Source organism: Alternaria atra (assembly GCF_907166805.1).
Source record: "Alternaria atra isolate CS162 genome assembly, contig: 29, whole genome shotgun sequence".
NCBI lineage: Eukaryota > Fungi > Ascomycota > Dothideomycetes > Pleosporales > Pleosporaceae > Alternaria > Alternaria atra.
In genome coordinates, this window is record NW_025091327.1 from 910,792 (window position 1) to 930,155 (window position 19,364).

The 19,364-nt window shown below is 51.8% G+C and overlaps 8 protein-coding genes across 8 annotated transcripts; 2 read left to right on the forward strand and 6 right to left on the reverse strand.

Moving 5' to 3' along the window:
• Nucleotides 1-333: 333 nt before the first annotated feature.
• Nucleotides 334-2,259, reverse strand: ALTATR162_LOCUS8598 (uncharacterized protein; the record flags this gene model as incomplete). Its single annotated transcript, XM_043316231.1, has 1 exon — nucleotides 334-2,259. One exon carries the CDS (start codon nucleotides 2,257-2,259, stop codon nucleotides 334-336), a length of 1,926 nt encoding a protein of 641 aa, XP_043172166.1.
• Nucleotides 2,260-2,821: 562 nt separating this feature from the next.
• Nucleotides 2,822-3,857, forward strand: ALTATR162_LOCUS8599 (uncharacterized protein; the record flags this gene model as incomplete). Its single annotated transcript, XM_043316232.1, has 4 exons — nucleotides 2,822-2,949; nucleotides 3,014-3,153; nucleotides 3,202-3,691; nucleotides 3,746-3,857. The coding sequence occupies 4 exons, from the start codon at nucleotides 2,822-2,824 to the stop codon at nucleotides 3,855-3,857; spliced, it is 870 nt and encodes a 289-aa protein (XP_043172167.1).
• Nucleotides 3,858-4,933: 1,076 nt separating this feature from the next.
• On the reverse strand, nucleotides 4,934-6,187 carry ALTATR162_LOCUS8600 (uncharacterized protein; the record flags this gene model as incomplete). The annotated part of the gene is made up of 1 exon (XM_043316233.1): nucleotides 4,934-6,187. One exon carries the CDS (start codon nucleotides 6,185-6,187, stop codon nucleotides 4,934-4,936), a length of 1,254 nt encoding a protein of 417 aa, XP_043172168.1.
• A 1,130-nt stretch (nucleotides 6,188-7,317) lies between these two features.
• ALTATR162_LOCUS8601 (uncharacterized protein) lies at nucleotides 7,318-9,737 on the reverse strand (the record flags this gene model as incomplete). The annotated part of the gene is made up of 4 exons (XM_043316234.1): nucleotides 7,318-9,105; nucleotides 9,182-9,277; nucleotides 9,326-9,411; nucleotides 9,458-9,737. 4 exons carry the CDS (start codon nucleotides 9,735-9,737, stop codon nucleotides 7,318-7,320), a joined length of 2,250 nt encoding a protein of 749 aa, XP_043172169.1.
• An 817-nt stretch (nucleotides 9,738-10,554) lies between these two features.
• ALTATR162_LOCUS8602 (uncharacterized protein) lies at nucleotides 10,555-13,763 on the reverse strand (the record flags this gene model as incomplete). Its single annotated transcript, XM_043316235.1, has 3 exons — nucleotides 10,555-11,069; nucleotides 11,119-13,702; nucleotides 13,752-13,763. The coding sequence occupies 3 exons, from the start codon at nucleotides 13,761-13,763 to the stop codon at nucleotides 10,555-10,557; spliced, it is 3,111 nt and encodes a 1,036-aa protein (XP_043172170.1).
• A 62-nt stretch (nucleotides 13,764-13,825) lies between these two features.
• ALTATR162_LOCUS8603 (uncharacterized protein) lies at nucleotides 13,826-15,589 on the reverse strand (the record flags this gene model as incomplete). The annotated part of the gene is made up of 7 exons (XM_043316236.1): nucleotides 13,826-13,913; nucleotides 13,974-14,004; nucleotides 14,513-14,520; nucleotides 14,573-14,760; nucleotides 14,809-15,000; nucleotides 15,053-15,273; nucleotides 15,328-15,589. The coding sequence occupies 7 exons, from the start codon at nucleotides 15,587-15,589 to the stop codon at nucleotides 13,826-13,828; spliced, it is 990 nt and encodes a 329-aa protein (XP_043172171.1).
• Nucleotides 15,590-15,937: 348 nt separating this feature from the next.
• Nucleotides 15,938-16,568, reverse strand: ALTATR162_LOCUS8604 (uncharacterized protein; the record flags this gene model as incomplete). Its single annotated transcript, XM_043316237.1, has 3 exons — nucleotides 15,938-16,094; nucleotides 16,147-16,431; nucleotides 16,522-16,568. 3 exons carry the CDS (start codon nucleotides 16,566-16,568, stop codon nucleotides 15,938-15,940), a joined length of 489 nt encoding a protein of 162 aa, XP_043172172.1.
• A 264-nt stretch (nucleotides 16,569-16,832) lies between these two features.
• On the forward strand, nucleotides 16,833-18,577 carry ALTATR162_LOCUS8605 (uncharacterized protein; the record flags this gene model as incomplete). Its single annotated transcript, XM_043316238.1, has 2 exons — nucleotides 16,833-16,896; nucleotides 16,950-18,577. The coding sequence occupies 2 exons, from the start codon at nucleotides 16,833-16,835 to the stop codon at nucleotides 18,575-18,577; spliced, it is 1,692 nt and encodes a 563-aa protein (XP_043172173.1).
• Nucleotides 18,578-19,364: the final 787 nt, after the last annotated feature.

Consider the following 19,364-nt stretch of genomic DNA (forward strand, 5'->3'; position numbering starts at 1 on the left):
TTACACCGTCAAAGCCAGTGACAAGGAGAGGACGTCGATGTAGATGAGATAGTTTGTGTGGAGTCCGAAATAAAGGCACTGACTACTGTTTGTTGCGGAGACGGAATGTGAGGAAAGCACAACGTACATGTAGATAGGCAAGCGGGTGGTCTAACCGGGATAAGCAGGCCGCAGCAGAGATCTTGGCATCGGAGTTGAGCGATAGCAACTCGAGATTTCAGGTGCAACCAAGAGGAATATGCATACAAGCATGCGCGATGACAGAGATGGGATATAGATAGGTTGACGCAAAAATTGGGTATCATTTGTACTTATACAGGATTGCAGACCGTCTCAAGCAAGACTCTTCCTAGGTCGTCCAGCCCTCTTCTTCTCAGCCGCACTGCTAGCAGACACCCCCATACCTCCCATCACGACATCTTGTGTCGGGGTTGCAAGCGCAGGCGTCACATCCCCACTCCTGGCCCTCTTCTCTGGCGCCTCATCACCGTCTCTCGGCAATCTGAATGCCAAGTACGTTTCATCCGCTCGTTTACATCGATCAAACACCTCATTCATGTACTTTTCTACAACATGCGGTGGCCGTATTGAGCGCGGCAAGGCACTTGCGATTTCGTCGCCTTCATCGTGTTCGATGAGCAGAAGGACGGTGACGGGCTGGTAGAATTCAATATTGTCAATTTCGTTCATCTCGTCGAAATCTTCAATTCGTTGGGGAGGTTTAGGTGTCACAAAGGGTGTTGAAGGGGTTGTTGCCGAGGGTTGTATGGCCGCAAAAGTAGGGTTTGTAGGATTGGCTGTTGGTGTCATGACATTCAATTGCGGCGCATTGGGTGTCGCATTAGGCGCATTACCAGGTGTCGGGGTCGGCGTCGGCGTCGGCGTTGACTTTGGTGCAGGTGTGGATGGAGGCTTGACAACAGATTCTGGCTTCGGCTTCATCTTGGTGATGAGGAACGATAGCTTTGCGCCTGTGCCATTAGGGAGCCACTCCATGAAACTATACGAAGGGAAGTAAAACTTGTCCTCACTGCCATGGACAAAACTGAAGACTAGAGGGCGGTATGTTGTCCTCGGGGGTGGGTTGTAGGCAGATATCTGCGGTGGTGGGTGGTACTGCGGCGGTTTGCTGTAGTTGTTTTGGTATGGTGGATATGGTTGTTGTGTAGGCGGGGGCTGTTGCATTTGCGCTTGTGGTGGAACCGGACTATATGGCTTGGGAGCGCTGGGCTGGATAGGCTGTTGGACAGGCTGAACTGGTCGCGGCAGCGGAGGGGGAGCTATCTGCTTCGGTGCTGGAGGCGGCGGCGGGGGAGCTTTTGGAGTCGCAGGTGGCTGTATTGGTTTGGGCGTCTTCTCTTCCTTCTGCCTCGCCAGAATGGCCGTCAACTCGTTGATGTGCGTCTGGAAGAATTCCAGCTGTTCCTTGCTTGCGGATCCAGCTGCGACAATCTTCATGACAGCCTTCAGCTCGGGATCTGTGCCAGCTCTCGCGGCAAGCATGTGTATGACGGGATCGGGCGCGGGCGCTGCGGGTGCTTGAGGCGGAGGCGCTGCTTGCACAGGCTTGGGAGGTTGTGGCGGCCGTGGTTGGGGCTTTTGCTGTATGGGCTGGCCGCCTTGGTACTTGGTGTGCTGGTTGGGCTGGTTGTGATTGTGGTTCGGCCATGGAGCATATGGCGATGGTGTCGGAGCCTTCTTCTGTACCGGCTTGCCTACCTCGCGCGGGCCATAGAGTCTGATAGGCAGCGTGTGCGGTTCTATGACAAGCTTCACACTCACTCTGTCAGCACCGACCTGGGGGAAGTTTTTGAGTAGCTCCTTCTGTCTCGCTGTCTTGGCCTTGTCCTCATCTGTCCGGTCGGCCAGCTTCTTGGGCTGATTGAAGTGGGCATGGAAGGTGCGGAAGTTGGCACCGGACAGCCATACTGCCTTGGACCGCTCAAACGACGTCTCCAATACGCCGCTTTGCTGGATGGTCTGCCATTCGCTTGAGGGCAGATCCAGAGGCTGTGGTTCGGGAAGTGTAGGAAGAGGTGCGCCGTCGACTATTCGGAGGGGTAGTGTTTGTTTGGGCGGCAATGATGCGCCGTCAGCGACGGGCGTCGAGGGCGCTGAATCTTTGACGGCGATGCTTGTCCGCTTGCGCTTCAATGACGATTTGGCACCTCTTGCGGGCTTCTCACTCGGCGTCTCCGGTACAGCTGGGGCAGCTTCTTCGCGGGCGCGTGCCCTCGTCGACCGTCGTGGTTCAGACATTTCGTGCGTGGGGAGGAATATTTGTCGTCACGTCATCTTCAAGGTTGCGTGGTGAGTTGCGCCTTGCAATTGTCGGACGCGACACGAGGCGTTCCGATATGGCGGCACGCTAGCGCTGCACGGCTAAGGTTCCCGAATGCTTACCTTTGAGCCGCCATCTTCGTGCTTAACATCGTCGTCCCTCAGCCAACCGCAATCATGTCATGTTCAAGATAAGAGTTCCAGTGCTCTTCTCTGAGAAACGTCATGAGTAAATTCATCAGGAAGCGTTACAAGAATCGTGGGTCAAACCACCATGTCGAGCTTGCCATGCATGCCACCAGATACCGCCCTCAATGATCGACATGTCGGAACAGGAGGCCTGAACAGCAAATTACAAACTTAGTAATGGTCCGTAGTAAGCCCGCAGGATCCTGCTATCATCAATCCGGTTTGGCACTTTTTCTTGTGGCTGGTCAAGCCCGCTATAAGGCACCCGTCACCGCTGTCGTGGGTCGTCCTGTCCTGAGCCACACTTCACGCTTGTTCCTGGTCCCTACCACTGTTCGTGCACTGATCCACCATGCGTGTCGCGACTGGTATCGCTGTTCTCTTGAGCGCTTCCTCAACTGCTCTGGCGACTTGTTATTTCCCCAATGGCAATGAGGCGGATTCTGACACTGCCTGTAATCCAAACGCGATAGTATCATCGTCAGTAATGTCCCTGTACAAACAGCCTATGAGACATGTACTGACTTGATACACCAACCTATAGGTGTTGTTATGACAATCAGGCCTGCCTCTCAAATGGACTCTGTGTATCCGATCCTCACGATCCTGTAAAGGCGCGATACCATCGAGGGACATGTACAGATGAAGCATGGAAGAGTGGGAACTGTGTCCGACAATGTCTTGGTACAGAAGTTGCTACCCATATATCTTTACATACTAACTATCAAACAGACATCGAAGATAACGGAGCGCCAGTTTACAGCTGTAATGCCACTGATACCAATTCATATTGCTGTGGTGACGACTGTGAATGCAAGAACCCCTTCGAGGTCTTCTCTTTCAATCAGTTACCCGCCGATGTCTACACCATGACCATCATCCTTGAGTCGTATACTCAGACCCATACTTCGACGCCATCAGCTACGTCCACACCGAGTGCATCTGCCAGCGCGACTTCTGTCCCATCGACTTCGGCAACTGCTACAACAGCCCCAGATTCTAAAGGAGGATCAACAAACAACGTCGCGCTCGGAGTAGGTTTGGGAGTAGGTCTTGGCGTGGGCCTACTCGCGGCCCTCATTGCTGCCTTCTTCCTTTGGCGCCGCAAGAAAGGATACAAGCCCGCAAACGACGGCACTGAAAGTCCCTTGGAGTTGAGCAATGAGGGATTCTTGCCTCCCCAGGAAAAGTATGCGTACAATCGTCAGACCGAAATGCCAGGGTAAGGCCAAGATTCGATTGACTCATCAAGCATTAGGGCTAACAAGATGATTAGAGACACCGCCCCTGTTGAGCTGCCCGCAACACCACACGAGCCCATCGAACTAGCCAGTCCTAGTTCTACCAACCCAACACCAAGTGCGGGAACGACCACCAAGTATCAATAAAAGCCATGCGATTAGCATGATAACGAAGAGGAATGCTTGAAGGGGCGCCATTAGAAGCAGGGCATACTACGAGTCTCATAATGATATTAGATACCCATTTGTCATTGGCGCAGTACCCATGAAATGAATAACCTCGCCTACTCAAACGCTCAACAAAAAGCACAAAGACACTCTACATCACATAATCACTCTCCCGTCTAGAATCTAGAATCCTTCTCATACCGTTCTTTTTAGTTCCACTGGATACTCCGCCACGCCCCCACCAACCCCGCTGCATGAATATCGAGGGTTTGGTACCTGAAGCTATTACAGTGGCTGAGCAAACCTATTTCCAGACCCGAGAGATCCACACGGCCGTCGGAGGGGTCATGCCTGTGCCCTCTCTGTGGCGGAGCGGGGTTTGAGTTACCCTGGGATGGTCATGCAGGTGGGGTTTCAGACTTCGGACATGGGAGCCTGAACTGTACGGGTGGTTTGGGGCTCAGGACTTGAGGCGTAGGTCGGACTGGAGTAAAGTTGAAGAGGAAATGTGTAAGTGAGTACGTTCGGGTAGTTTGAATTAATTGATTGGCGATAGCTGCATATGGGTCGATCTTTGGTAAGTAGGTGTTTCATGTAGTGTGAAACACTCAAGTTGTGCGAACTATCATCAGCAATTTACCAACGCCATCCGCCATCTCATTCACAACTTTACAAACCAACCAACTACATACGGCACTGTTTCACGACATGCAGAATATGACAAATCACATTTTCACGGAATACCATTCGAAAAAGCCATTGTATCAGAAACCGTGTTTCATTTCTAAGGCATCTAAGCCAAGGGTGATTTTGACTATTGACAGGCATCCCAAGACCCTGCCAATACTCAAACCCCTTAATGTTCATTGAGTAAAATCCCCAATTCCAGACGCCGAATATGCAAAGACAAAGTTTGGGTATGTACAACAGAAAAATCTGGTCACAGACCTATCCCCCTTTGTCGAAAAAAATGTGTGAAAAGCGAGTGTGTGAATGTAGTTCATATTTCAACATGTGTCGTCGTGAGCGATGCGAAAAACGGTTTGTTTGTGCATCTAGTGAATATGGCGGCGGGACCAGCGAGGGCGAGCGATGCGGCCGTTGTAGCCACGCTTGGTGATGCTGCCGTTGGTACAGGTTGTACCGGTTGCGACTGCTTGCCAGACGATCTCGCCGTTGTTGCAGAGACCGAATTGGTCGGCACCGTTGCACACTATTGAGCCGTTCTCAGTGCAAGTACCCGAGCTACCACCGGCTGAAGGAGTCGAAGGCGTGGAAGGAGCGGCAGGAGAACCGGTTCCAGCAGGAACGGTGGGCTTAGCTGGGGAGGGAGCGGTCGACGAGGCAGTGACAGTAACGAGCGTGGTGGAGGTCGACGGAAGTGTAGGCGCGGCGGAGGGAGCGACAGGCGAAGCGCTGGAAGCTCCTGGAGCGAAGACTCCACCACCGTTGGATGGAAGAGGAGACGGCTCGCCACCCGCAACAGATGTGGGAGCAGCAGAGGGTTGACCAGCGGCGGGAGTGGTAGGAGCAGCAGATGCCTCACCACCAGCTGAAGATGTGGGAGCAGCAGAGTACTGACCATCATTTGGAGCGCTAGGAGAAGCAGAAGGCGCGCCACCAGCTGGGGAAGATGACTCCGAGGGCTCAGGACTGGTACCAGTAGATCCGCAGTCACCAGTGGGATCAACAACGTTGGCAGAGTCTGCACTAGCCACAAGGTTTGTGCCAGGGTTAGGGAACTTCAAGTCCTTGCTCACTTCCTGCTTGCAAGTGGTTGATGCGATGTTGGCAACCAGCATGTCAGGAAGTGCGTCGAACTTTGACTTGTCGCTGGCACCACCAGTAACTTCGATGGGTGCACAGTTCATGTACATCTCTGGGCCACCGCTCAACTTGGCAAACCATGTCCAGGCAAATGTAGCCTTGCCGTTGGGGATACTGTCAGGAAGCTCGAAGTCGAAAGCCTCAGGTCCGTCGATACCAGGGCAGCCACCCTCAATCGACTTGATGACCTTGAAGACGGAGTTCTTTGTAGGTTCGGTGTCCGTGGTTACGCTGAGCTGGCATGAGCCACCACCATGAACAGCACTTCCAGAGAAAGTGAGTGACTGCTTCTCGCCCACAGCCATTGAGTTCATAGTTGAGACTGTAAAACCAAGGTTGGACTTGCATGGGAATTGGTCTGCAGTGATCGGTGCGTTGTCGATCTTGTCTGCACTGTATGGTACAGGAGACTTCATGATCATGTGGGCGTTGGCGGTAGCGAAGATGGCAGCCGCGGCCATGATGGTAGACCGGAAAGACATGATGTTGGAGGTAGAAGTAATGATATCGTACAACGACAGTAGAATGTTGAAAATGTGAAGAGAATGTGAATGATCTAGCCCTGCTAGTCGTGGAAAAGAGGCTGCAATGCAAAGAATGTAGAAGTTGCTGAGAGAGCGTGTGTTGTGATGAGGACATTATGCTGTGAGGCAGCTGTAGTCTCTTATACTCGTGTCACGATCTACATGGTGGGTACAATATCCATTCTGTACCGTCACCAGGCCCTCCGCAATGCGTTTTTTCGAACGACCCTCTAATCAAACTAGCAGTCTAGAGTACCACCGTGTAAACGCGAGACAAGACACATGGAAGACGTTGGCGGTCCACAGCGGCGAGCGTCTACGGGATGAAACGGGCGGTCCGGGTATGCTGAGGCTCTCAGCCAAGGGAATTCCAGAACGGCGCACAGCCGACGCAGGTACGTTATGCGTCAACGCCTAAGCGGGAAGGCGATGAAGACGTCGACATGAGATCACCATGCGTTGGTGTAGGGCCTCAGGAGAGAGGTTTCGTTTCGATGTTGCATCTGGACGACCATTGGTTGGGGCTAAGTCGCTTAGCACGTCAGCAGAAGATCTAGACCCCCTGTGTGTTTTATGCTACGTCGCACCTCCGAGCCAACATCCCCTGCATTACCAGGCCCATTGGTGAGCCGCTTACAGCCTCTCGACGCCGTCAACTTTTGGCGTCCACGACTTGCTCCACCGCGCCTACGAAGAAAACTTCAATTCTTCCCCGATGCCGCGTAAGGCCTGTCACACCTTCGTCCGTTTACAGTGCAGGACTGGCTGTCGGAAACCGCCAGTTCGCCGATCACGATCTACGCCAGCCATAACTGTGGGGATGTCGCTTCTGAATGCCGATTGGGAGCGAACATTCCCATGGTTTCGGATGCAGTCTCTTCAACCTATGACGATGTGGTTATGAAGCCAGTATATTGGAGGGGGTTTATTGTTTGACAAACCGATGATCGGAGGCATCTCGGCTCACTTGTCACTTTCAAGGGTCACTGACGCCGGTTTTGGAAAGATGACTCGAATTGCTGCGCCACAATGATATGTGGAATGGCGCATGCAGTCTGCATTTATGCGGCGTCGAGCTCGAGCTGGGCTCAGCAATAGAGACGTCCTCGCTCTAGTTTGCGCAAGGGAACACCGGCAGCAAAAGCGATGTGACCGACGTTATCGTTGCCACGCACGTCGGCAACGCATACTTCAACGTCTTTCAAGAGTCTCGCTCTTTCCATGGCATCAAGCATAGTACCTCCATCGGGTACCTTGACCCAAGGGTTTTCGTAGGTCATGCTGGTGACGAACCCAAAGAGCTCTGGTCCTAATGTTTTGCGTTTCAAGACCAACGCTACACTGCCCGTCACAAGGGTGATGGTGGACGCGACAAGCAGAAGTGCAAGCCAGGCAAAGTTGCAGACGAAGATCTGCTCTGTCGTGGTGATATCGGCCGTTGTCGTCGCTCCAATGAATGGCGACTTGATGTCTTGTACTACTTCATCGAACGCCGGCCACCATTCGGTGAAGGTGTGTTCTGTAGCCGTCAAGTTTTTCGGAAGATAGGCGTTGATATCATCGAATGTGTTCGTATCTGGCCCATAAAGCGACAGGTTCGTCGGTAAGCTGCCAAAGTAACCCGTCGGCTGTATACTCAATTGATAAAAAGTGTTCATTGCCAGACTGAGTCTTTTGGAAAACACATCAGGAGACACCAGTGAAAGGTTCGTAAACATGACATCGGAAGGTAAGGAACCCACTTGCTGTACGAAGGGAAAGACCGAGGTGTTGGCCAAGAAGCGTTCAGTGGGACTCGATCCAGCCGTGAATTTCACTGCGCGAGGGAACTGCTTCGCAAATCCAAACATAATCGTACCGTGTTCAAGTCCAGTGAGTGATGTGGAGCGATTGTCTTCAAGAGACTTTCGAAGCTTGGTCGTAGCACAAGCGTTCCCTTTGCATCGTACGAGTGCTTCCACATGGGTTTGTGATAATGAACAAGTCGCAATGTTCAGTCCAATCCCATTTTCGTCGTGGGTTGTTGCGTACTGCGAAACGAACAAAAGGTCTCGGTTGGTGGTAAGCTCCTTTTCAAGCATGAGAGAGCTGTTGTAGTTGCCAAAGAACCCGTTCAGGCGACCCATATAAAGATCACCATCGTCTCCCTCTTTGACGCCCCATGGATAACTACGGGTTGTATCCATGAAGAAAGAGTTGCGATCTTCTGCGCTGGCGTTACCAAATGGATTGTGCGCCTCTTTGTCGTCCCACACCTGACCGGGCACCAGCTCTTCTAGCCTGGTGGAGTTGGTGGTAAAGTAATCATCTCTACCGTTAAGTGCAGGATAAGGCGCTTGCTTCCAGGGCTGGCAGTCTAATGAGAGATAAGTGTACTGGAGGCTGAAGTTCGAGCTCTTGTGGGATGGAAGGCCAACGATAGGAAGGCCAACTAAGGAAGAATAATCCTCTGGCAACGATGCGTCTGCAGGTACAGTATACCAGCCATCAGGTGTTAGCGCAGATGAGTTCATTGCCTCCACGGTTGGGATTTTGACATTGCCCCAGGGATCCTGACTTCCTAGCTTTGTGGATAGTGGTGCCATTAATGCTGCAGTATAGAGCGCTCCGGCGTCAGCGAACTTCCCGCTGTCAATGTAGGTTGAGGATAGACCCCACATGGTTGCTGCTGGCCCAGTGGTCATGTATCGAAGTTTCCCAGACGTATGGGAGTCTTTCATGTCCCTAGTCATTAGTCGAAGCGAAGCTTGACCACCCAGTGGTGAAAGAGCCCACAGGAATAGAAGGTTCACTCCAACCACTGTAAGTCGTTGCATCAACATTTGACTTTCGAGAGTACCCCAAACAGACTGGCTTGCCATGAGCAGCTCCAACGTCTAGATACCGCATTAGCAGCTGAAACCAAGAGTACAAAAGATCTTTGACAAGGTCGTTTCCAAGAGGTGCACGTACGCTGATTCTAGATCCTCTTTCTGCAAGGAACCGGGCGATCATTTTCATACTCCTTCCGGTTATGGCAGCAAACACAATGGGAAACATTGTAGGACCCTGCATACATCAGCGTGCCATTGAACAGAGCGGCATATGATGTCTTACAAGATCCATAGCTGTTTCCACCTTGGACCCAAATGTAGAGCCTCGAGTCGGTTTTCCATTGAGGGTGACTACAGCCACACCAAGAACTACAGAAATCAGGTGAGCAACGCAGAACGACGACGTACGACTTACGAATAAAGTACAACGGTAGTAATACCAGTAAGAGGTCCCCAAATGCATAGAGCCAAGTCAACCAGGTATGAGCTTTCAACGGCCTAGCTTCCTCAGGCCAACTCTCAACCCTCTCAACTGTCGTCTCCCAAGTCTTCGATTTCGAGTTCGTTTTCGCCGCAGTCACGGGTATCGTATTCGCATCTGCAGCCGCATCATCCCTCTCTTCCACTTCCACAGTCCGTCCACCCAGCCCATGCCGACGGAAAGGACTCCATCGCGAAACCTTGTTAACGTTCATGATCGCGATTGCCAATGCTGACTCGGAGGCGCTCCGTCACGCGTAGGATACGAAGAGCCGTATGAACGTCGGGCGAAAGCGGTGAGCTGTAAGGTACGAGTAAGTTGAGGCTGATAGTTCGCACACAGCGAACGACACCTCTTTTGCCTTTGCATAGTCTTAGCCATTGCGGCACAGTCCATAGCGAATCCTCAACATAGCACTAAACTGATCTTCCCTTCATTAGGAGCGCGCTTCTACGTTGGTGCGTTCCTGGCGAATCGTTTGGTGGGGGTGAAACTCGAAGCGCTTGAGCGGGTCCTGTGCAACTCCATATCGGGACATCACAATGCACGTCGGCGTCCATGCTACACTGCTTGGGGAAATGATGGTGTCCTCGGGCCGGCACGAGGCGGAATTAGAAAGGCGCCTAGGTGAGGAAAGCTAAAGTGAGTGATGCTGTCGTGATGTTGGGGTAGGCCAGGATTGAAAGCGTGGGGGCCGAAGTGCAGGCGCAACCGTGTCGCGTACAATCGCGTCCTCTAAGTTGTGCCTCACTACAACCTATCCTAAAGGGACTGTAACACATCAGTAGAGTAAAAGACTGCGGATAATTTAGTGTACACAGTGATCGAAAATTTATTTTGTAACAAGGCTCCACTACGAAATGCGAGCTAGTTGCTGGGGGTTATCACGGAAATCAAACTCAATGCCAATCCTTTTGGCGCCCGCTACGATGCAGAATGATGCCGCCTTCATGATGGACAAACGTTACGCCAAACCCGCTGATTAATCCCATCTCCACTATATGTCCCGACCTCCAATTAGGATTCATAATCTAACCCTGGCTTGCAAGCATGCGATCCACGAACTGGGCGTAGAAGTTGCGCCACTCCTTCTCTTTCTTTGGTCCTTCGAATGAGCCGGCAAGAGTGCGCAGGTACTGGTCCGCACCATCATCACCCACTCCCATGCCACCGAGATCGCTCTTGAGGCGATCCACATAAGACTCGCCGACCTTCTTGATGATTTCGTGTTGCAGATTGGCAGCCTCATGGAGTACCTGTTTAGCCTGCGCGTCTTTCGAGTTGAACCCTGGCGATGCCGGTATCGACCATGCTAATGGAGAGAATTTATCTACCACGTAGTTGTCGAAACCTGGCAACGGTGCTTGAGCGGTGTCAGGAGATGTGGGCGTAGAGTTCGCGCCAGGCCCGACCTTGTCGGGTCCGCCCCACACTGAGATCATACGGATAAGCACAAAGATGGCAAGGCGTGCGGTAGGGTAGTCGTGTGTGTCGCGCGCAAAAGTTTCGATGGAAGAGATGATGGGCTCGAAAGTCGCTTGGTTTGCTACATAACGTCAGTAGTGTTAGCTTGTGTTTTAACGTCTTTGACTTACCATTGCTAACGAACACAGATCCGAGACCCTGGTTCAGAACAACGACAATGAAGTTCAGATACTCTCGGCGGAGCTCCGCCAGCTGAATCTCGTCATCTGTGCCCGATGGAACTACTGCTAGTGCTGTGAAGATACGTTGCAACACTGGACTCATAACAGTATCCAGGATGCCAGCGATCTCTGATTTAAAGGTAAAAATAACCTGGCCTAGCACCTTGAGGAACGTGCTGATCTCGTCCATAGAGGAACTGAGTGACAAAAGTCCTTCAATCCAAGAGGGCAGCTGTTGTAGTAGACGCGAACCCAGAACAGCAATCATGCGTGAGAAAGCGAATCGTGCGGCGTGGCGAATAGATCCAGAAGAGTTGAGGGATTCGACAGCGACGAGGATAGCCTCGGATGCTTTGACAAACTCCTCTGCAACCTCACTCTGTGGTACGGCGCTGTTGTTGTTTGATGGCACCCAATCAGAGTAGCCCCGAGCTAGCGTTCCTATGGCCATGATGATGTGGTGGATCTGAAGTATAGCTCGTTCATCGCCATTCCTCGCCTGAGGAAGAGTCTGTTGCATATCGTTGAACAGAGGGCTCATGATAGTCTGCGCGTAGAGCTTCTTGTTCTCCACAGATACAGTGTTCGACGAGGCGATGCAACCCACGGCTTCAAAGAGATACAGCTGTGAGTTGAAAAGTGCATCTGCCGACTGGTCTTCCTCATCAGATGACATTTCGTCTTCTGAAGTATCAGGAAGCTCGGCCTTGATTGTAAGCAAGTCTCCAACCGCTTGGATGATGTCGTAGGACACGTTGCCCAGTTGAGCCCGTAGATGCTTGACTAAGCGTTGGAAGAGATACCAAGATCGTGAGCGGACCTTGACATGATTGCTGTGGGTAAGATTGACAAAGTTTTCAAGGACCTTGGGAATGAGGCCAGGATTCTGTTCGAAAAACTGATAGTAGCGGACGCAAATCTCCATATACTGTAACTGGACAGCCGGATGTGGGTAGTTTGCTAGACCAGATTCAACCATGCTGTTCATCATAGTCACAAGCTGCTGAGCTGCAGCAGATGAGGGCTCGCGTTTTGCATACAGTCCCTGGTTTCGGACTGCAAGTTCTCCGAACAAGTACATCTCGTACAGAGCCAATTCAAGGTCGCGCCAGTTCAGGGACTGATCGCCCTGGGATAGGCGTCCGAACGTTCCGTTGACCAAGCGGCTGAGGGTCTCGATGTAATAGGGCTCGTCGATAGCGGTCACTGTTTGCTGCAGGACATGGAGACGTCTCCGGAGATCGAGGAATTCTGCCTCGTCTGTCTGTTCACCCTCTTCACCCCATGAGGCTGTCTCGTCATACTTCATCTTTGCGATGATCGCATCCAGGACGGGTGGTAATACCGCGGCATACTGTGGAGGGATGGATCCAGACTTCTTTTGCAGTTTTCGGAGGAACGTGAGGAGATCTGTGAGAGATGGGATGACTGTTGAGCAGACTTCGTCGTATTGGTCGGCGAAGAAACGTAACAGATAGGGAGTGAAGATGCGGATGAGATCGTCTGCGCGTTGCCGGATATGTTCTTCGACAGCCTCGTTCTCCAGAATCTTTACGATATCGAATACAATATTGTTTACGAGCTTAGCGACTGTCTCAGCAAGGTCGTTGTCGTAGTTCGAACTGTTGAAATCGGCCAAAGCTGGGCTGCTAATTAGTTGGCCCACGACTTCTGAGAGATTCAGGAAAGTGATGAGTTCGATCTTGTCCGCGGGGCTCATCTTCTTGCTCACAATCTCTGAGAAAGTGTCGATTGCAGCATCGCGCACCTTTCCGGCAGCGCTCTCAGGGTCGCCGATTCCTTGTTGACCCGCCATTTCCAGGAAGGTTGTGATCATGGCTTGGTTGACGATCAAGTTGATGTCTGTCCAGCTAACCCAGCGCCCAATGGTCTCCAGACACATCCTTACCAGATTCAAATCTGTCTCCCTCCACTTCGCAAGTATTTCTTGCCAGGATAATGAGATCTTTTGCGCGTCTCGTTGTCGGATGAGGTCCTTCAATTCTGTGTTGCGCTTCTTTTCCTCCTCTGGTCGGGCGACTAGCTGATCGGCAATCTCATCGTGAACCTGACCGAGCATGCGGAGGTACAGCAATGTCGTCGCTGTGTTGACATTCCCGATGGTAGACTGGTCGCCAGCTAAGGCACGGAAATCGTCGAAGAAAGACTGCCACGAAGAAGGGTATAATGCTACAAAAAGATAAGTGATAGTCTGCATGAGCTTGTTCTGAATGTGGCCTGTGTCTGCAGCCCCACTGCCTGGTACATAGGATCGGTGGATGTGACCCATAAGGGTATCCTTTATGTACGCAAGACTCTGTTCATCGAGGCGGTGTTCTTGAATGGCATTGTTTACGAGATCGAGGGAGGTATGACGGACGAAGTCGGTGGGGCGAGGGTCGCGCGCGAAGAGTGTGAGGGCAGCTTGCCATGCTGTGCCTTCTGCGCGGAGCTGATTCAAGTATTCGATAGCCTGGCCGCGCAGCTCCTGGCTTGACGTCGGGTTCGCTGCAATTTGGATGGCATTTTCGACCTGCAATATCATCAGTATAGGACTAAGGATTGTAGACAGTCGTGCGTACCTGGTCCTCCATTTCCTCGTGGTTTCAGAGCTGAGCAAGCAGCGTCGAGTCACAGGTTGGGTCGTCGTTGTGGTTCAGGCTATGAGGTGTACATCGGACGTGATGGAGCAGAAGAATAAGTAGATTGGTGTGCTACCGAACCATGGAGCAAAGCGCGGGAGACTGCATCGTGAAAGCGTTACAGCGGTGAAGGCAGAGGCGGGGCACGAGGGGCTGACGTACGGCGTGTGCAAGGGTTTATGCTTGAAAGAAACTACGGTCAGAGCTTTAGGTTCTATGCTCTAGGCAACTAGATATGCGGCAGAAAAAAGCAAAAGTGGTTCTGCGTCTTGGTCGAGGCGTAGTGAGCAAAAAACAGCTGTGCAGTGACTGAAGTGGCAGCGCCAAGCCCCATGGTGGGATGTTCGCACGCCCAATTTGATCCAGTGACACGTGCGCACGAGATTTTGACTTCGAGACCGCCGTGCTACTCCGACATCATGGGCCATTGCTCTCGACATCAACTGAGGGCACTTGGAGTTTCGGAACACTTGTCTACGATGCGCCATGCCAAGACTCGACAATGCAGATGTATTCTTCTTCCCTATTGCTCTAGGCTTGCAGGCTGCAAACCCGCCGCGACAAACCTTCGATATTCGATACTAGGAATTTTGTTGCCGAGAAAGGTAAGCATCAACCGGGCTAGTAAATCACCAATGCAGCAGTCAAGTCTCGCCATATGTGTGGGATTTCTATTATATTCTATAATTTCTCTCTAATACCCGAGCCGCTTCTGTAGTAGTGAGCAGTCTGCTATGGTAACAGTCGACAAGCCAACTTACTATGCATTCAGATGCTTCGCCGCCCACTCGACGTGGTCGTCGGCGAATGTGGCCATGAAGTAGTAGCTGTGGTCGTAGTCGGGCTGCATGCGGAGTTGGATGCCCTTGTCGTTGCCAGCTTCCTTAGCTGCCTTGACGAAGTTCTCTGGAAGAAGTTGACCTTGCTTGTAGAAGTTGTCACCCGTGCCCTGTCTCAGTCAGTAACATACTCCGAGGATGTCTTATACAATACGCACCACATCGATGAGCACTTCCAGAGGACCCTTCCATTGCTTTACCAGCTCTGAAGCGTCGTGCTCTTTCCACTTTTGTTGCTGGTCCTCGCCAAAGTATCCCTTAAATGCCTTCTGACCCCACGGGCAGTTGATGGGGTTGGCGATGGGCGCGAATGCAGAGACGGATTTGTACATGCCGGGGTTCTTGAGGAACTATCAGCGGTGGTTAGTGCGGTCCTTCCTAACGAGTATACCGCAGACCCACCAATGTCAATGCGCCGTGACCACCCATGCTGTGTCCTGTGATGCTGACTTTGCTGGAGTCGAGTTCTTTAAAGGATGAGAACAATGCTTCAGGAAGCTCCTTGGTGATGTATGAGTACATCTTGTAGCCCTTGGACCATGGGTCCTTGGTGGCGTCGACGTAAAAGCCTGCGCCAGATCCAAAGTCGTACGCTTCGTCCTCACCTTCGATCTGGAGACCTCCTAGCCAGAGGGTTAGTCAGGTGCTCGGATCTCAACCTCACAGTAAACACGCACTTGGTGAAGTATCGGGATATACAATGGCAATGCCATGCTTAGCTGCGCCGTGCTGGAAGAAGCCCTTTTCTGAGCAGTTGTTGCCGGTACATGTGAGTCCAGAGAGGTAGAACAGAACGGGAACCTTGGCCCCGGACTTGAGTGCTTGCGGAGGTAGGAACATGTTAAGCTCCATGTCTGTGTTTGTGCTCTCGGACTTGTGCTTCAACTTGAGAAGCTTGCCCCCGAAGGAGGCAATGGTACCTGTGGTTTCGAAAGACATGTTGGACAGTGTGGTATAGCGGGAGAATCGTGTAGGAGGCTGAAATGCAGACACAAGTCGAGGGGCCCTTGGAAGTTTTGTGAGCAGGCGCATTGAGTGACGTTGTGCCTGGATTTAGTGCGGGGACAAATAGCTATGTCAAGCTACCCCACCTTCCTCTAGACTTTTGGCTTGTTACAGGAATGTTATCCGCGGATCCGCACATGCAACGGACAAGGCTTGGAGCTAACGGAGATCGGGTGAGATTCGGGATATAATTATGCAACCACTTAGAGACTCCTTTCGCCGATATGCTCCATATTTAGCCAAACAAAACTCCTTATCAGATGCAACCAAACACTCAATGTCTCATGTCAGAAGCTCTTCGCAAGTCCAATCCTCGTAGTATCCATCAGGCAGATACCGCCGTACAACGAGCGGGATCTTCTTCTCTTGCAGCTCTTTCGCAGCAATCTGCAGAGGGTCCGTCATTCCTTCCACGTCAATCAATACCGGAGCGTTACCACTGCGATATCGTTAGTCTTCGCGAGCATACCTGCTAAACAGCTGTAGCTTACCTGATCTGGAGTGCTCTTGTGCCCAAAACACGCGCCTTCTCGTACTTTGTCATGTATGGAGTGGTTGTGCGCTTGTCGTTTGGAACCTTCTTGTCCTTTTCGCTCGTGACTGTGTTCTTGGAAGCTTCTCTGGCAGCTGCTGCCGCATTTGCATCGCCCGATACTACTACGTTGTCGTCGTTGGGCTCGGCGTTGTCTGGGTCTTCACCGCCGCCGGGCTGGTCGTCTTCGTCGTCCATCAGATCGGGCTCTGCTTCTTCGTCGAACTCGATGAGAGGCTCATCGCTATTGACGTTAGATTATGCTGGAATGTCTTCTACCCTCCCCCCAGGTAATGCGCCTTGTGAAGAAAGTGCAGAGGTGGAATCAACATACATATCACCAGCACCGCCATCGTAGTCGTCACCGCCGTAGTCGGACATGATTGCGTTCGATTTGGGTTATACACGTAGGTCTGTCTTTTCGAGTGGGGTTGAAGATTACGCGTGGAAGATGGGGTGTATGCCTGATGCGATGCGACAGTAAAGAAAGTTCGCGATCAGAAATCGCAGGGGTCAGCGTCGGCGTCGGCGCTAGCGGATGAAATCTTGGCATCCAAAAAATACAGTGGAGCTCGAATTTCGCCCATGGTTCTCCGCATCCTCGAGCCGCCTGTTGTAAACGATCCGTGAATTGTAGGCACTGCCATGGCCCCGAAACGTAAAACTACAGAAGAGGCAGGCCTTTTGCCGCAGAAAAGGTCTCGCAAGAGTATGATAACCCAGCCACCATGACGTCGTCCCCAAAAGCTAACATTCTCGGAGGTGCTGCGGAGGAGACTCCCGAGCAAGACTATGCTTCAGACGATTCCGCCGATTACAAGGTCAACTACACCGACAATGGTACTTTGAGGGCCGAGAGCGAGGCTCGTCGCGCCTGGAATTACGTCTGCCAGACATGCTCGCAACGTTTCAACCGACCATGCCGTCTCGAAACGCATATGCGAAGCCACAACAAGGAGCGACCGTTTGTCTGTACCGAACCCGGCTGCGATAAGACGTTTCCCCGCAAAGATCACTTGCAACGCCACCTAAAGAACGCTCATAGTGACCCGGCAACCGAGCGAACGTTCATATGCGACTGGAACGGATGCGGCAAGCGTTTCACCTCCAACGGACGGCTCCAGAGGCACCGAGACGTCCACGAGTCCAAGTTCTACTGCACCGACTTTCCCCCATGCAACGAGGCGTTCAGGAAGGCGAAGGCATTGGAGGCACACATCAAGGGTCAGCATCTCGAAGTCAAGCCCTACAATTGTGTTCATGTGGATGAAGAGACCGGCGAGAGATGCACGAGTGGCTTTCAGACTGAGGGAGCTTTACAACGGCATATGGAAAGGGCGCACGCATACACGCAAGAACAGGGCCACTTCTGTATGCTCTGTGTAACTGGTGCAGATCCGGAAACATTGCAGACCGAGTCTGTCGACACATCCATCATCCCGACACAACTGCCGTCTTTCGCTACAAAAGAGGAGCTAGAGACGCACACGACCGAGTGTCACCCGCCAGTGTGCACGGAATGTGGTCAGAAGTTCAAGACTGTATCGAATTTGAAGACACACTTCGACACCGCACATGGCGATCCACAAGAGCAATCGCAGCATGCTTGTCCCAGACTGGGCTGCGAGAGTGTCTTCAATCGAAAACACAACCTCACCGTTCATATTCAGACCGTCCACGACAAGCAATTCAAGTACTCTTGTACCTCGGATGCTCTACAAAGTTCGAAACACGCAGATCTCAGAGCCTGGAATGGAGAGAATGCATGTGGTGCTTCCTTCAAAGCCAAGTCGTCTCTTGATCAACACGTTCGGACACATCATCTTGGTCTTGGCAACCGTAAACAGCTGCGAAAGGCCGCAAAATCCAAGAAGAAGCCGGAGCCCTCGATGCTGACGATGCTTACCGGTGTCGGTTACGAACAAGGCCGAGAGGTACCGTGTTTGGTCAAGACATGCGAGTACCGCTTTTACATGGACCGCGATCTACGCCGTCATCTGCTCGCCGAGCACAACATTCCCGAGGACGAGATCGAGGAGCTGATCCAGGAGCGCGATGCTGTTAGCGGAGGACAGTTCTGGATTGGTGGATTCGACGATTCCATGAACATGTTCGACTCTGCTACGCCAAGCATGCCAGAGACGCCGGCTCCATATTTCACGGAAGGTAACATGTCCATGCTACCCTACCCTGATCCGAAGAGCACAGATACACACCATGGCTTCTTCGATCAGCAGTTTGACCAGCTCTCTCTCCTGAAGGATGACGCTGAGATGGATATGGCTATGGGCTTAGACCATCTGCCACCGGCCATGGATGCGCAAGAGGGTCTACAGTGGGATATGCTAGCTCCAGTTGAGCAGTACAATAGCGATCTCACTCATGGCTAAGCAAGCATTGTCGGTCACGACTGCTGGACAATCGGTATCAAAAGCTGAAAAGCATATACCAAGTTTATTTTAACGATAGTTGACTATGTCTTTACGAGTTCCACGAGTTAGCAAGATACCCAGATAGCAATTTTACATGCGCACATGCACTTGTTGCGAATCTCTACCATTCTCCGATAAACATGTTGCATGGCTTCTCTCTAGTGCAAAATGTAGCTATCGCCGACAGGCATTTTCTCGTCCTTATATCTCTCCATCACATCCATTGATGACAGCGAACTCATATGCCGCCAGTCTTATGTTACATCTCGTAAATACCTCCTCCTTCTCTCCAGAGTATCTAATACATTACTCCATAATACTAGGAAAACCAATACCTATGCACCGCATACCCCATCGACCCACCATGGCGTGAGAAAACGCATATTTCCTCTTTCGGTCAGCTCCATGCCAAGCCATGGATTCCAGTGAACGACGTTCGCTCGCTATTTAATCGCCGTAGGGGCGGAAAAATGCTCCGTAGTTTCCAGGCGACTGGGTTTGCTGCTAACACTAGTCTTGTCTAGACTACCACACCACCACCTCGCTCGATATCAGGTTATGCGGACAGTCTCGAGCTTGAGCCGCACACACACACACACACCCACCCCACCTAAAAAGGTGTCCGGATTGTCGGGCTCAGCGTCTCTTCGTGTCCAAAAGTCTGGGTCACTAGTCGACGAGGGTGTGGTGGTTAGCTCAGTGTGTTTTTTTATGTAACTCGGTTCCATTACAGCATAACGTGTAT